At 41.4% G+C, this 15,878-nt stretch overlaps 1 protein-coding gene across 1 annotated transcript in view; it reads right to left on the reverse strand.

Annotated features, from left to right (window-relative positions):
* Positions 1-10,661: 10,661 nt before the first annotated feature.
* Positions 10,662-15,878, reverse strand: part of LOC143286348 (uncharacterized) — a 19,182-nt gene continuing 13,965 nt past the window's right edge. Inside the window, exon 2 of the mRNA XM_076593890.1 lies at positions 10,662-14,739. Within this exon, the coding sequence (XP_076450005.1) occupies positions 11,817-14,739 (2,923 nt within the window). The 3' untranslated portion in view covers positions 10,662-11,816. The remainder of the gene's footprint in view (positions 14,740-15,878) is intronic.

Below are 15,878 nucleotides of genomic sequence, written 5' to 3' on the forward strand. Positions count from 1 at the left end.
AAAGACCCAGGACGTACACATAGGGGAGTACTGCTGAACTGCTTCTTCATGGATCTGGCAGACTCACAACCTTGGAATAAGTGGGAAAATAACGCAATGTGCCCAAGGTTAATTGTTCAGAGCCAGATTTTCCTTTTTCCTGTCTTCTGACGAGCTCAGACAACCTACAGGATCTTTTAACGTGCATGTTTGTCAGAACTGTCCTCTTGTGAACGGTAACATTTGAATTGGGGGGGGGCGGCTCAGGCACTGGCAGGTTTGCACGTCTGATGACCTGGTAGATTGGAAAAAATTGCCATGGCGTCAACCCAGAAAACATGCACCCACAAGTAATTTAACTCTCTCCATACGAACGACGAAAGAGACGATGTTAACAGCGTTTCATCCCAATTACCATCATCAAAATATTGCAAGCGGAACGCTCTTATACTGAAGAGGTGAATGTTGACAAAGAATACCACAGTTCTGACGATGGAAGCTAAAGGTTGGGTCATTCAGACACCCACTGGACATCCGAGGGGTCTGTGTAGAGGAGAAGAGAGGACTGGTCGTACTGAGTGAGTTAAACTGCATGTAAGTGTACATAAGTGGTAGTATTCTTAATTTTTCAGTCTTTCACCTTTGTGATATTAGATGTGAAAAAATTGGTTGTGTGTTTGTGTCTTGACACAAATGAATGAGCTTGTTCTTGTGGCAGAGAGAGAGAGAGAGAGAGAGAGAGAGAGAGAGAGAGAGAGAGAGAACAAAAAAACACCAGGTTTACAAGTATTACGCATACTGGTAAGCATACAAAATCAGAGTCTGCAATGTTCAAGTTTCAGAACTTTGATGCGTTCAGGCAACACTGACTGTTCATGTGTTCACACCCAACAAACACTGTTTCACTTAAAAAAAACATAACACACAAAAATGCATGTCACTGACACCATCACAGTCACACTACACCCAACCAACCATAAAAAAAAGAAAGAAAGAAAAAAAAAAAAGCACAAAGCAAGTCAACTGCACACTATTTAGGATATCCATTCTTTTTTTTTTTTCTTCCAAAGAAAAAAGAAGAAGAAAAGAATCAATGGATATATGGAAACAGCTCAGCAAGTTTGACAGCAAAATATCCAGCTGTTTTGGTCTAATAATCTGTATCAATCATCAATTGCAATTGACAGAACTATACAGATGATCACACAGATTTATACACTTAATTTCATAAACAAAAACACAATACAAACTGTACAAACACGATTAAAAAAAAAAAAAGAAGAAAAAAAGACACTGAAAAGCTTCGATACTATACATATGTTTACAAACCTTTTTCTTTTACCCACAATGACTCATACAGCAACACTAAAAAAATGATACAAAAAAACCCATAGCATTTAACAACGTACAACAAACTGTGATCAAAGTGAGTCATATGAAAGCAAATGGTACATTATTGCAGAGCAGGTATACTTTCAATCAGGGACCAACACAGAGAACACGATTAGCACTTTTCAGTCCAGTTGAGCTTTTTTTTTTCAATTTTAGCATACTTTTCACATGAACAGTCAGGGGCACATAACTGCAGGCATTTCGTGATCATATATATATGTTATTTTGTGTGTGTGTGTGTGTGTGTGTGTGTGTGTGTGTGTGTGTGTGTGTTTACAGTAATAAGTAAATAAAAGAAATGAGAGAAGAAATTTTAAAAAAATGAAACCTGTCAAACAAAATTGCTTTGAAACTTAAAAAGAGAGAAAAAGGAGCACATAGAATTACTTTAGGTGTCTTTGGGCTCTCACAAAACGCATGTTATGATCCCCCCCCCCCCCCCTCCTTCCCCCTTCCCGCATGCCCCCTTTCTTTCTCAATTATCAGAAAAATTCTCATAAACCATGAATGTGATGACTGAATGTGTGTTAAAGTTACTGTGAGGAACCGATACATTTATTCTTTTTTATTTTTTATTTTTATTTTTTTAAAGAATAGGAAAAGAAAGGATAATGTCAAAACTAACGTTAAAATGCGGCCACCACTAATACTACGTTCAAACTGAAATAGTACTCTTCATTGTGATCAGATATTCACCACCCTAACTGTATAAGAGCAAGGTGTGTGTGTGTGTGTGTGTGTGTGTGTGTGTGTGTGTGTGTGTGTGTGTGTGTGTGTGTGTGTGTGTGTGTGTGTGTGTGCGTGCGTGTAAAAGTGTCATCGATTTAAAATCACTCACATTTAGCACAGCAACTTGGGGAAAACGAGACAATAATCATTACCAAATGAGAGAATGGAGAAATCAACACTGAACAGAAAAAACAACAACAACCCAACAAACCCACCTGGAAACAAAACAAAAAGCAACAACCACACAATCAAGAACTTGAGATTGAAAACCAAATGTTACGATACACACTGTAATTGAAAACCAAATGTTTCGACACACACTGTAACACAGCCCCTAATTTTTTTACAATGAGCAACTTGACAGTAACACAGTGCTCAGTGAAGCAGGCCTCAAGATCAATTTTATTTTTCTTAGCACAAAAAAGAAATAAACATTTGGGGGAAAAGGAATCATGTGTCTTTCGTCATATATAAGAAGACTATATATATATATATATATAAATAAATAAAGGACTGAGGGGAAAGAAAAAAAGAAGTTAACTGTTTAAAATCCACCCATTTCTTTCTTAAAAAAAAAAGAAAAAAAAAGAGGTCAAACTAATGCAGGAAAAGTGCAGACTTTTCCCCCATCACCTGATTTCATGGTCGAGTTACTGGATAAACTTAGGAGCCTGTGCAATCAAAATTCAGTAGCCACAGAACTGCATGGAAGAAAGAGAGAGAGAGAGAGAGAGAGAGAGAGAGAGAGAGAGAGAGAGAGAGAGAGAGAGAGAGAGAGAGAAGCATACACATGTTTACAACAATATAAACAAACAACATCCCATTATCATTATTCCTGAGACAACAAGGAAGAATTCTGTTACAGAGAAACCACCACATATATTATGTATACATGTATACACATCATCCACTGGCATGATGCTGTACACAAACGCTTCACACATTATGATCATGCATTAATTAACCACCTGCACCATCATTTCACTCATAATACTCCGAAAGAGAAAGATAGCCAGTATTTCATACCCAGTTTCTTGCAAATAAGTAACAGTCATTATATATATTTTGTGTCTAAACGTTTTAAACTTGCTGTATACATTCTAAATTGCACACCCTCTTCTTTTTTCAAGTGTCATATTCTCAGTGAGCACACATTCTTTCTTCAATTTAATGTTTTTTTTAAAATTTTCATTGTAAGTGATATTATGAGTGAGTGAGTCACTGTGTGTGTGTGTGTGTGTGTGTGTGTGTGTGTGTGTGTGTGCGCGCGTGTACAGTAGTGGGATATACTGAGAAAAGACTTGATTAGAACAGTGCAGTCAAGTCTGTTAAAAAAAAAAAAAAAAAAAAAAAGAGGAGAAGCAAAAAAAAAAAAACCAAAGAAACAAAAAAACATGGAATAAAATGTTTGGTCACATTACAAAAAACACTCCTCCAGTTGGATATGTAACAGGGATTCAGCAATTTCAAATAAAAGTTCATGCATGTGTGAGTGTGTGTGGGATTGGGGGGTGGGGGGGGTTAGAAAGAGAAAGGACCGATTAGAACAGTGCAGTCTGTAAATATTCGAGAAAACAACAACAACAACAACAACAAAACAAAAACAAACGAAGAAGCAAAAAAAAACAAAAACAAAAGCAAAGAACAATGGAATAATGTACTTGGTCACATTGCATTACAAAAACACTCCAGTTGGATATGTAAGAGGGAATCAGCAATTTCAAACAAAACTGCTTATCTAATGTTCTTCTCTGTACAAATTGTCAACACCAGAGTGGGAGGAAAATGACTATCCTTTGACACCGAAATAAAACATGCTTTCATGCGATCTGCTCACGACATACACAAAACTTGAAAAATCTTTTTTTTTTTTTTCCATGAACTGAACTTGAACACAGGTTTCTGTGGTGGCATTACCCCATAGTTCAACACTGCTGTCTGGATGTGGCTTTCGCACTTTGTCACACACCAGCTCACCCCCGTCTTTATTATCTCCATCCTCTTTCTACCCAAAACCCCCAATCTCCAGTATAAAAAAGAAACAAACAACAAAATAAAAACGAAAACAAAGAACTGAATATATATATATATATATAAAACCCAAAACATAAACAACGACAACAAAAAAACAAACCAAAAACCACCACCACCACCATACTGGGTGGGTTCACAAACACTTAAAAAAAAAAAAAACAGGTACGTTTTCATAAAATAATGTTAAAAACAAAAATGCAGAGATGATTCAAAGTAGGCAGGAAGCGTAATGGTCGACAGATATCAATGACCTTGACCTCTCACTGAACACACTTGACGGCTGTTTCAGGCACACCTGCACCATGTACAGCCTGGAAAATACGTCTGCAAAATCAATGTTTTGACCAAAAAACAAAACCAAAAAAACAACAAACAACAACAAAAAAACAACCCCAAACAAACAACAACCATTCTTTAATGGTTAATAAACAACAGCTGTGGTTCTTCAGCATAAAAAAAACCAAAACCATAATGGCAGTGCATATGCAGGAAAGGAAAGCACCTCTTGGTTACAAGCAGCGCTCAGTACATTGGCTGCATACTCTGCTGTCTGCCAGTATTTCACCATTATTTCACCAAGCCACACCCCAAGAAGAAAACTCCAAGTTCCCAAGTGGTCCTTTCAGAACCCTGAACACACACACACACACATGTGTGTGCATGTGTGTGTGTGTGACATGATGATGATAACTAATCACATGAGTGAAACAGCTTGTGAGAAAGAAGGGCTGTGAGTGGGTGGGTGAGAGGAGAGGGGGAATATATTTAAACGGCAGGAAGGGTGGTAGAGATGGGGGTGGAGAAGAGATCAGGGTGGGGGTGGGTGGTGGGGGTTATGGGGACACACCATCCTAGCAACACACCCTACCCGCATCCTCTTGATAGAGCAGTCTCAAGTTTACACAGAAAAAAGTCATGTCCAGGCCAAGTACTACACCCCCACCCCCATCCCCGACCTCCACCACACAATCCCAACCAATCCTTGTGAGTTTGCTGCAGAATATCTCCCTATGAACAACGAAAGGTTGTACTGCATTCAGGCAGCACATGACTGATATAATACATTTCACATTTAGTTACTTTCACATTAAAAAGTTAGACGATATCATCCTATCTAATCAATTCACACTTCCACTAGTTCCAGTCAATCTGTCTATATCGTATAAAGTTTGATGAAATTGGCTTCTAATACATATCATAAACTCCAATCCACCAACTGAACTTCATTTCCATTTCATTCCCTGCAGTGACCTTTCAAATGGAAGTTAATTTGACCATGACAGAGGGCTCACTTACTCAGAAAACATCTACGCAAAAACTAAGTTTTCTCTCCTTTCTTTCTAGACGCTGTTCCTCAACATTTTCCATCAGCTCGGAATGTCAGTTATCCTATCATCTGCACTTCTGCTCAATGAAGACTTTGCCAAATGAATAAAAACTCTGATTACAAATGATATGGATGGGATATGTACTTTGCTCTGAGCTAACATAAATCAAATCTGTGTACTAATACTGCGATCTTCTGTACTCTTGCTTTGTGACCCACTCCAAATTTGGAAACAGTATTGGACATAATCTGTTCTTCTTATCATGTTTGTTTATCGGCTTAAAACTTTCCGCTTCTTGCGGTTTGCGCAAGTCACCCAGATGAAGCAGTAATTCATGTGGGGGGGTGCATGTTGGTTTTGTTTTTCTCTGTTTGCGAGTTTGCTTTTCTTGGAATCATAACAACATTTTTGTTCTGACCAAACTCATCTTGCTAAGCATCATGAACTAGAAATAATCAAGGTTTGTTCACCTCATGTCATAGAAATGACGGCTGACCAATATGCCTGCTGAGAATCACTTTCAGAAAATTGTTTTATTATTCTAAATGTTACTGTCATCGTTTACTGTCTGGAAAAAGTAAGGTTTTGCAGTGAAAGAAACCTACCATCACCTACCACCAATAAGATGGAACAAAACAGGGACACCAGTGAATTTAAGAGGACAACAGCCCAGTCCACAAGGCAAGAATGGACACCATTCAGTAGCCTGGCTGAACAACACACAGTGTTCTTTCAAAAAGGAGAATCTGAGGACTCTTAAAATAACAACAACAACAACAAAAACAACTAAAAAAACAAACAAAACAAACCACAACACACACAACCAACACATACATACATGATATATATATTAAAAAAAAAAAAAAAAATTTTTTTAAATACATTTATTTGCTTATTGATTCATCATTGTTGTCTTATTTATTTATTTATTTATCTATTTATTTATTTTATTTTCATTATTATTATTATTTATTTAAAATAAATTATATTATTATTATTAATTTATCTAATTATTTATTTATTTTATTTTACTGTATTTTATTTCATTTCATTTATTTTTTCTCAAGGCCTGACAAAGCTGGTCAGCATCTGCTTGGCAGACGTGGTGTAGCGTATACGGATTTGTCTGAACGCAGTGATGCCTCCTTGAGCTACTGAAACTGAAACATGATATACATTCACACACAATCTGCATATAATCATCAATGTGAGCAATCGTTATTTCAGTCCTTTCTTGTAAGGCATGTGAAAGAAAACATCCACTTTGGACAACAGATCTTGACAAAAGGATGTCAAACTGGAAATGACAGAGTCATAAACATCTAAAAAAAAAAAAAAAGCGTAGCATCTCCAACTCGAACGGTGTGAAAACTTTCTGCAGCAAAACACCTCCAGCACAATATAATAATAGCCTTTCTCATCCATAAAAACAATCATCATCTAAATCCATCATTATAGAAAATAACAACAAACAACAGCAAAACATAAAAAACAACAACCACAAACTACAATAACAGAACATGGCATTAAAAAAAAAACAAGTTATTGGTCCCCTTACATTCTACTAACCATGGTAGAAATATAACAAGATAATGTAAAACAACAAATTTAAAAAAAAAAAAAATTTTTTTTTTAAAGTCCAAGCGATCAGAAAATAAATTAAGAGACTGTCTCAAAAAGCGGCAACAACCAACGAAAGTGGACGACGGTGTAACGAACACCAGGTAAAAAGTGCTGCCAGAATCAAATATCTATCTCTGACAAATGGGAGTGATGATTATCTCTTTTGATGTTGTAAATCTAAATATCTAAACGACAATTCACTGCTAATTTTAGGGTGTGGGATGGATTTTTTTTTTTTTTTTTTCCTAACTAAGCCACATTTTATAAAACCACCAAAACGAAAACATATTGACACTAGGAACAAAGTCTGCTTGACGTTAAGAATGTTCCTAGTTCCAGTTTCCACAAACAATTTCCACAGACTTGGGAATATTTTCAATGTTAAGCAAATTTAAATGGTTAACTCAGCCCAGGAATTACTGGGAAGGGGAAACAAGTCTGATTTATCTATTCAATTAAAAAACAAAACAAAACTTTTGACTTTTTTTTGCTGCTGTAGGCGACTTTAGTTGAATCTAATCAAGTTCATCGTCACAGGCGACTTTAGTTGACACTGCGGGGTCACATTGTTTTTCACACTGTTACAAAGCTTGACTGCTGCAGTCAACTCTCCCACACAACAGGAAATTGACTAACATTCCCCCCTCCCCCACACTCCCACCACCCCCTCTCCCCGCTTGACAGAGAGTGAGGTGAACAAGTCCATGGTGTTGTTTTGACAGGAACTGAATCATGGGACTGAGGGCCGTTGAGTCGAAAATATTTGGCACGGGGGGAGAGAGAGCTTTTCACACAGAAACCCCGACGGTGAAAGAGTTATTTAATGCTAAGCAAACTACGTCCTTTTAAAGATTGCACGTGTGGTTAATAACCCAACCCAGGAATTGCTTTCATTCTACTGTTTGGAGTCGATGGAGACGGGGAAAAAAACAAGCCTGAAATATTGTAAAATGAGTTGGTTCCCCTCCAAAAAGGCCAATAATCTCCACCGACCCTTCAATGTCATCCACCCCCTCTCCCCCCTCGCCTCAGACGTGCATTTCCAGTTGACTGTCCAGTTCTGAACTGTGGAATGGTTCAACAGCTAATGTGCTGTCAGCATTTTCACTGATGACCGTTAGGTGGACAGAATAAGTCTCATCAGCAGCATGATGACACAAACCAAAACAGGAGAAAGGGAGGCAATTAAAAATAAAACTGGTATATTAAAAAAAACAAAACAAAAAAAACAACAACCTGGCATAGCAAACTACCAAACACATCCAATGAAATCATTCTGGGGAGAAAAAAAAAAGAAAAAAAAGGGGCACATTTTGAGACAAATCATGATTGAAAAAAACCCATCAACATACTAAGAATAATAACAACAATTTAAAAAACAACAACTACAATGAAAAACAACAACCCAAAAACAGTCACAATCAATCGATAACCATGATATGTAAAATCTTGTTGCTTTTGATTTTGAATTTTCATCAAACTTACATGATAGTTATAACAACAAATTAGGGATGAAACCGGTTTTTATTTGAGAAAAGAGTTCAATTTAAAGTAAGAACAAGAACTGAAATAGCGCACTAAAAAAAGAAAAGAAAAAGAAGAAAAAAGAAGAACAAAAGTAGGAAACACAAATGCGAAGAAAAAAAAGAAGAAAACAAAAAAAGAGGAAATTTTTTATCTAAAATTACGTTTAAATAACATACTTACCGTGACCCAACTAGTGCAGACTCCGGAAGGGGTCTGACATTCCTGTCCTGTGCAAAATACTATCCGCCTATGCGGAGAAAACGAAAGCAACTACGGCCGATAACCTCCCGGAAGTAGGTAACCTCCCCTTTGTCCCGCTGGCTAGCGCCCTCTTTTTCCGGCAGCCATCATGGCTCCTGTTCCTGTGCTCTTTTTTGCCTTGCCGTCTGAGCAACAAATAATATTTCAGCAATCTGTTAAATGAAAGGAAATCAAGCAGTATTTTACAGAAAACAAGAGAGGCAAGGCCTTCAAGACTCACTTGTGATACACTGAAAAAAAAAATCCAAGCTTTTTATGTATTGTGTATAATTTCAAAATGTAAAGATGAGAAAGATCAGTTTAAAGCGAATTAAGTCCCCTAGCATTAATTACAGAGTAATTTCCCTTTTTTTTTTACTATCTGCACCAAAACGTTTGCAAAATAAATAAAACTTCCATGCTTAGCAAAAGAAGTTCCTGTTTGAACATACAATAATAATAATGACTGCTCTTGTTGTTGGGTCGAATATCAGATCAAAGTGCCAAGTTTAGAGAATACAAAAAATATAAATATAACAGTAAATGCAGTTTGCATATAATTAGGCTTCATTATTTATTTTTTTGTGCCCATCCCAGAGGTGCAATACTGTTTTAAACAAGATGACTGGAAAGAACTGAATTTTTCCTATTTTTATGCCTAATTTGGTGTCAACTGACAAAGTATTTGCGGAGAAAATGTCAATGTTAAAGTTTACCACGGACACACAGACAACCGAACACCGGGTTAAAACATAAGACTCACTTTGTTCACACAAGTGAGTCAAAAATGGGGAGCCAGGATGCACAGACCCAATGCACCGGTCAGGCCTTCAACTGCTAGTTCAAGAAGCAGTGGCACAGATCTCTGTAATTAGTGTAAAGAAAATATCAACCTTGGGGAGAAGGCAACGCCTACATCAAAATAACCTAAAAGTAAACTCCTGCACGGACTCTCATTACATCTACATGTCCGCAGAGTAGACGTGATTGTTGGGTTGGGATGACAGCAATACAGAGAGAGAGAGAACAGAGAGAGAGAGAGAGAGAGAGCAAAACTGCCAGAATAGATCAATGTGATCAATCTCAGGTCACATTAGCAGCATCGAAGCTTAAAAAAATCTCTGTACAGAACGTCAACAGAACAGAAAATTCAGCGCAAAAGCCCCCAGCAGCTTGCCAGTTTTTAGCATAAATTCTTTCTGGAAAATAGCATCATGTGTATATTTTCACATATAGCTTAGCACACACCCAAAGTTATTTTTAAAAGCCCAAAGCCCTCTCCACTTCAAACCAAGAAACTTAAATGCCCCTCTGCATTTCATTTCGAAAGCCAGCAACTCTTGATCTATAACTCAAATGCCCTTCTGCATTTAAAACCAACTCTTGATCTCAAATGCCCTTCTGCATTTAAAACCAACTCTTGATTCATAACTCAAATGTCCCTCTGCACTGAATCTTTAAAACCAGTAACTCATGATTTATAACTCAAATGCCCTTCTGCATGTAATTCTCAAAACCAACAACTCTTGATAATTTATAACTCAAATGCCCTTCTGCATGGAAAACCATATACTGTCATAACAACTCTTGATTCAAAACTCAAATGCCCGTCTGCATTTAAATTAAAATTCAAAACCAACAACTCGAATGCGCTTTTGCACAGAAAATGAACTCTACAAACAGGGAGTAATTTGTACAACAGGCTGTCAGGCCACAGGCTCCCTTAGGGCCCTGCTACAGTGTCCACATTCACAGCTTCAGGCAATCTGGCCATTCAAGTATCTCAAGAATAAGAATTTATCTCCTTTTCTAACAGCAGTGGGTGGTGAGAAACCCCATCATCAAAGGCTGTACACCACGATGAGATCAGACATTGCTGATCACCGTAAAGTTCTCACATCTGGATGTGGTGCTGGTGTTGGCATATATCTGCACATGTTGAGTGCATCCATGTACAGAGAGATCACATACTTATGATACTGTGATGAAAGTATTCACAGTACGAGTCAGTTCCATTCTGGACAGCAACTGTGTTATAGTACAAAGTTACACTCTAATATATATCAGGAAACAGTACGATAATCATACTTATTATGCCTTCCATTCTTTTTCTATTAAAGATGATCAGCAACAATCTTCTTTGTTCTGGTTTTTGGGACCAGTAAATAAATTTCATTGAGTCTCCAACACTACCTTGCTATAATGAACCAAATCTATATTGCTGTATATAAGTTTTAACAGCAGAAAAAAGTGTACCAAATCTATATGGTAACACATAAATATATTTTACCAACGTAAGTGATCTTAATCTCAAGAAATAGCAACCCTCATCACCCTGAAATTCTCAAATTTATACAAGTTAGCCTTTCTTTTAATCCCCACTGGCTTTCCCCCTTCATTTCTATGATCTTCATTTCATTTTGACATGTATCCCTACTGGACGTCATTCATTACATTGTATTTGCTGATACTGGGCTTTGTTTTGGACTTAAAAACGTTGAAACAGAAAAAAATCTGAAATGCTCTTCTGGATAGAAACAAAAGAAACAGAGGAATGAACCACCAGAAGTTATTTTTATATATATCTTTTAAAGACAGACACTGCTGAATTTGAAATCATACATATAAGACAAACAAAGAGTTGTGCTGGAAGGAACTCAGAGGCCTTAGAGAAATCAGAGATTTTTGGGGGTGGGAGGTTAGGGGTGGGGGAATGTTCAAGCTGAGAAGATGACAACCGACAAGGTAAAACAAAAAAACAAAAAATGTCAAAACTTCCCTTCATCACGTACTTCCATTGTAACATGATCTGATGATGATCATACAACACAAGCTATTTCATGATCGACAAGGCAGAAACAAAAATATTTCAAGATTTCCTTTCACGCATATTATAATTTCCTTCCTTAGCAACATGATTACAAAAACAATACACAACACAACGCAACACTCTTCAGGTCATGATCAAGACAAAAGCTCCTCTGGGTCCAGATCGTCAGAGGGGTGGTCTCTGTCCACCTCAAAGTGGAACACAAGGTCAAGGGAGGGGGAGGCGGGCGCCAGGGTAATCTGTTGGGCGATGAACTGGAGGAGGTCCTGGGGTTGGGAGGAGGAGGTGAGCAGGTCCAGGCCCACAGGCACCTCCTCCAGCCGCACCTCAGCCGCTGGCACCTCCACCTCCGTCACCCCTCCCTCCCCCTCCTGAATCAAACACACCACCCCCTCCGACGTCGATGATGATGGTGACAAAACCGCCATGGAGGGCATGTTCTCGTCCTCTCTCACACACACAGAACCGCCAGGTCCACCCTCAGTCAACAAACTGTCTGTCAAGTTTTGGAAACAGTGCAGAGTCTGATTTTTTGGTGATTCTGAACTGCTATCGCTGTCTTTCGCCTCCTGTGCGTGCGATTTTCTCTGATGTTGACAGGACGGTTCCTCCTCACTTGTTCTTTCACACTGGGCACCTTCAATCAGATGTCTTTGATTTTCTCTGGCGATTTCACTTTCACAATTGCTACTGCTATCACTGCTGTCTCTTTGACAAATGCTGTTGTTATTTACATCCTCTTGGTCGTCTGGTCTACTGATACCTGCACTAAGCGTTGGACCACACGATTCTAAACGTTCTGACAAGCACTGTGCTTTGTAAACAGAACCGTCTGTTACAGGGCTCTCTATCTCAATTTCAAGATTGTTAAAGCCGTCAGATCGAATAAAGGCATGCATTTTGAAATCGTCAATGCTTATCACATCACACTCCCCCCACCCTGAGATTCGCCTGATTTCCTGTTGAAGGTCATCGTCGATGCCCTCTTCAGGGACAGTTTTCAAAAGCATCCTTGTCGAGTCAGTGTCCTTTTGTGATATCATGTCGGTCAAATCACTGCCCATAAACATAGCATCAGCTGGCAACTTGGATGGAGGGCTATCATCTTGGTTCGGTTCACAACTTGTACGTTTGCAGCGAGGTATGCGAAAGATGCTGAATTTTTTTTTCAGATCCTCTTCATCCTCCTCCACATCTGGTTGGCAAGCCCCTCCTTTGCCCTGAGTCAACACCTTCCCCAGGTAAAGAGGAAAGGCGGGTGGGAGGAACCTGTCTGGCAGTAGGAATGGGGCAGTGGGAGATGGGAGCTGAGCATGATAGATTTGTGGCTCTGTGGGTGGGCGGAAAGATGGGTAGAAGTTCCCCGGGTACATCGGGTGGTGATGGGGGTGGTGGGCCATGGGGAAGGTGGCGGGGTGGTGGCCGGCGCTGGAAGGGAGCTGGCTGAAGGATGGGAAGTTGGGGAGACTGGAGGGGATGTGTGGGGGAGGTGGGTAGAAGGGAGGCGTCATGGCGGGCTGCATGGAAGGCGCTGAGGGGGGAGGAGCCGCCCGGAAGCCAGCAGCAGCATGCGGCGAGAACTCTGGCTGCGCGAAAGGCATGTTGTGGTGGAAGGAGGACTGTGAGGGGTGGTGCGTCAGGTGAGCTGTGGGGTTCGGCATGCCCAGCCGACAGGACGACCCGAACGGGGTGGGGGTGGTGTAAGGACTAGCGCTGGGCTGGAACCCGTAAGCTGCTGCTGCGGCAGGGCTGGACTGGTGAAAGGCAGGGTGGTGGTGGTGGTGGGGCCAAGGGTTGGGGCGCGCGGCGGGGAACCCGTAAGGCATGGTGCCCCCCCACTGCTCCATGGGGGAGCGGAACTGTTCCACGGGGGACCGGTGCTGCTGCTGCTCCATACAGGGCACGGGTCCTGGACGGTCCTTGCTCACACTGCTGGCCGGGGAGGTGGTCATGGAACTGCCCGTGCCAAACCCAGAGTCCGCCGTGTTGGTGTTCCGGCCCAGGTCCAGCGCAGGGCTGCGGCCAGGGTCCATGGTTCCAGCCCCCCCTGCAGGCAAGTAAGAAGAAGAGGTTCTGCTGCCAGGGTCCGCCGCCATACCAGAGGCCGAGTCAAACAGGCTGCTGCTGCTGCTGCTGCTGTTGTTGTTGTTGTTGTTGTTGTTGTTGTTGTTGTTGCTGCTGCTGCCGAGTTGCTGGTCCACCACTCCCCCATTGACCACCCCCTCCACCACCCTGCTGTTGTTTCCCGGCACACTGTACAGGTTTTGAGCCACCTGACAGGAGCTGAGCTCTGGTGGCTGAACAGTGGCCGCAGCAGCAGCGGCAGTGGCAGCAGCACTGGGGGGAGCAGCAGAGTTGTACGGGGAAGGCGCCGGGGGCTGCGAGTGGTTGTTGTGGTTCATCATGGCCGATGCTGCTGGCGTGGATGGCTTCTGCACACAGCTCTCGCTGCCAGCAGTGCTGCCCCCTCCGCTTCCGCTCGCCCCGCCCACCGACCCCACCCCACCTCCCATACCACTTCCTCCTCCTCCACCACCACCACCACCTCCTCCAACACCCATTCCTCCTCCTCCACCACCACCACCTCCTCCACCGCCATCACCACCAACACCGCAACTGTTGCTGGGGTGCGTGACCTCGGGGCGGAAGCGGGGCACAGGCTTGCGCAGGTAGACGCACTTCCGGTACACGCAGGCCTGCTTCAGCACATCCTTGCGCAGGCAGTACTGGCACTTGCCGCAGTTCTCCTTCACCTGACAGGGACCGCACTGCCCGCACCGACGGCGCCGCTTGAGGCGGAACTTGCCGCCACCCCCTCCCCCTCCTCCCTCACCGTACTCGTCCATCCAGGGGCTCAGCTCATGCTGGGGGTGGGGGTGGTGGTGGTGGTGGTGGTGGTGGTGGTGGTGGGGGCTGGTCATCCCGTTGTTGTCGTGGTAACGGAGGTGGTCCTCCCGACCCCCCATCAGGTACTCCTCCCCCCCTGGGTCCGGTGGCGCCTGCATGTGAAGAGGCATGTTGAACTGTGCCATCTTCATCGGCAAGGGTACCTCATATCTGTGAGGGAAAAATACAACAACAAAAAAAACCCACAATGTAGTCAACAGCAATTAATTGCAATGTTTTTAAAAGCGAATATGTGAAATGCTTTTATTTGAGAACATATGTTTATTACTCTTGTTTAATCAAGTAATCTGCGTGTGTGGGGTGGGGGGGAGGTGGTGCGGGTGTGTGCTGATTATCTGGTTGTGGTTTTCCACAATTCATCTTTATTCTTATCTTATCTGTCTATTATAATCAATGTGCAGTATAGTAGGCTACGTTTATAATTATATTCAAATAATGTTTCTTAATTCTTTCTGTTTTTACATTAAGAATATTAGTTATTACCTGCAGTGTGTGGATGTATGTATGAAACGATGTATGTGATATTTTTTACATTTGTATCTTCATAATATTCGTAAAAGCTGTTGTTGACTTTTACAGTTATGGTCCCCATGTTGTTTACTTGTCTATGTTGTGATAATGCACCTGACCAAATTTCTCCAGTTGAAGATAATAAAGTTATTCTTATCTTGAGAAAGCATTTCTGTATCTGAACCCCCCCCCCCCACCCCCCCTACCCCTTCCCAAAACAGATCTTGAGACAGAATTACAACATGAAAAAAAAACAATAACAAAAAAAACATATCATCTTACCCCCTCATGGTTTTTGCTCTGATAACAAAAACTGGCATGCTCTGGAGACTTAACATAATACTGATCATGACATACTCATGAACACTTAACATAATACTGACCACAATCACGGAAACATCTCCAAACCGAACAAAGTCACTGTGTCACCGACAAGAGCATAAATACGCTGGCAGCTTGCCCCCAAAAACAGCCCAGACACACAAGTTCCTTTAACCATGATCCTGAATCCATGAATAAGAGATGAGGCTGGGAAACAGTCTGCTACTATTTGTGCACTTGTCTAGCCCTTGTCTACTTTACACAGGGGCCCCGTTATGCACCACCACAATCTAACCACATGGTCTCCACTGAACACCACGCATGACGCACGTAACAGCTCCTGTATCATCATACACCTCCACATGCTCGTAGCACAGCCTCTACAGCCGGTCACAATTTTGACGGGCGCAACAAGCGAGCGACCAGACCAATGGACTTCCAATCTTGTGGGTCTGAGT

This window comes from Babylonia areolata, chromosome 10 (assembly GCF_041734735.1).
Source record: "Babylonia areolata isolate BAREFJ2019XMU chromosome 10, ASM4173473v1, whole genome shotgun sequence".
NCBI classification, from domain to species: domain Eukaryota; kingdom Metazoa; phylum Mollusca; class Gastropoda; order Neogastropoda; family Buccinidae; genus Babylonia; species Babylonia areolata.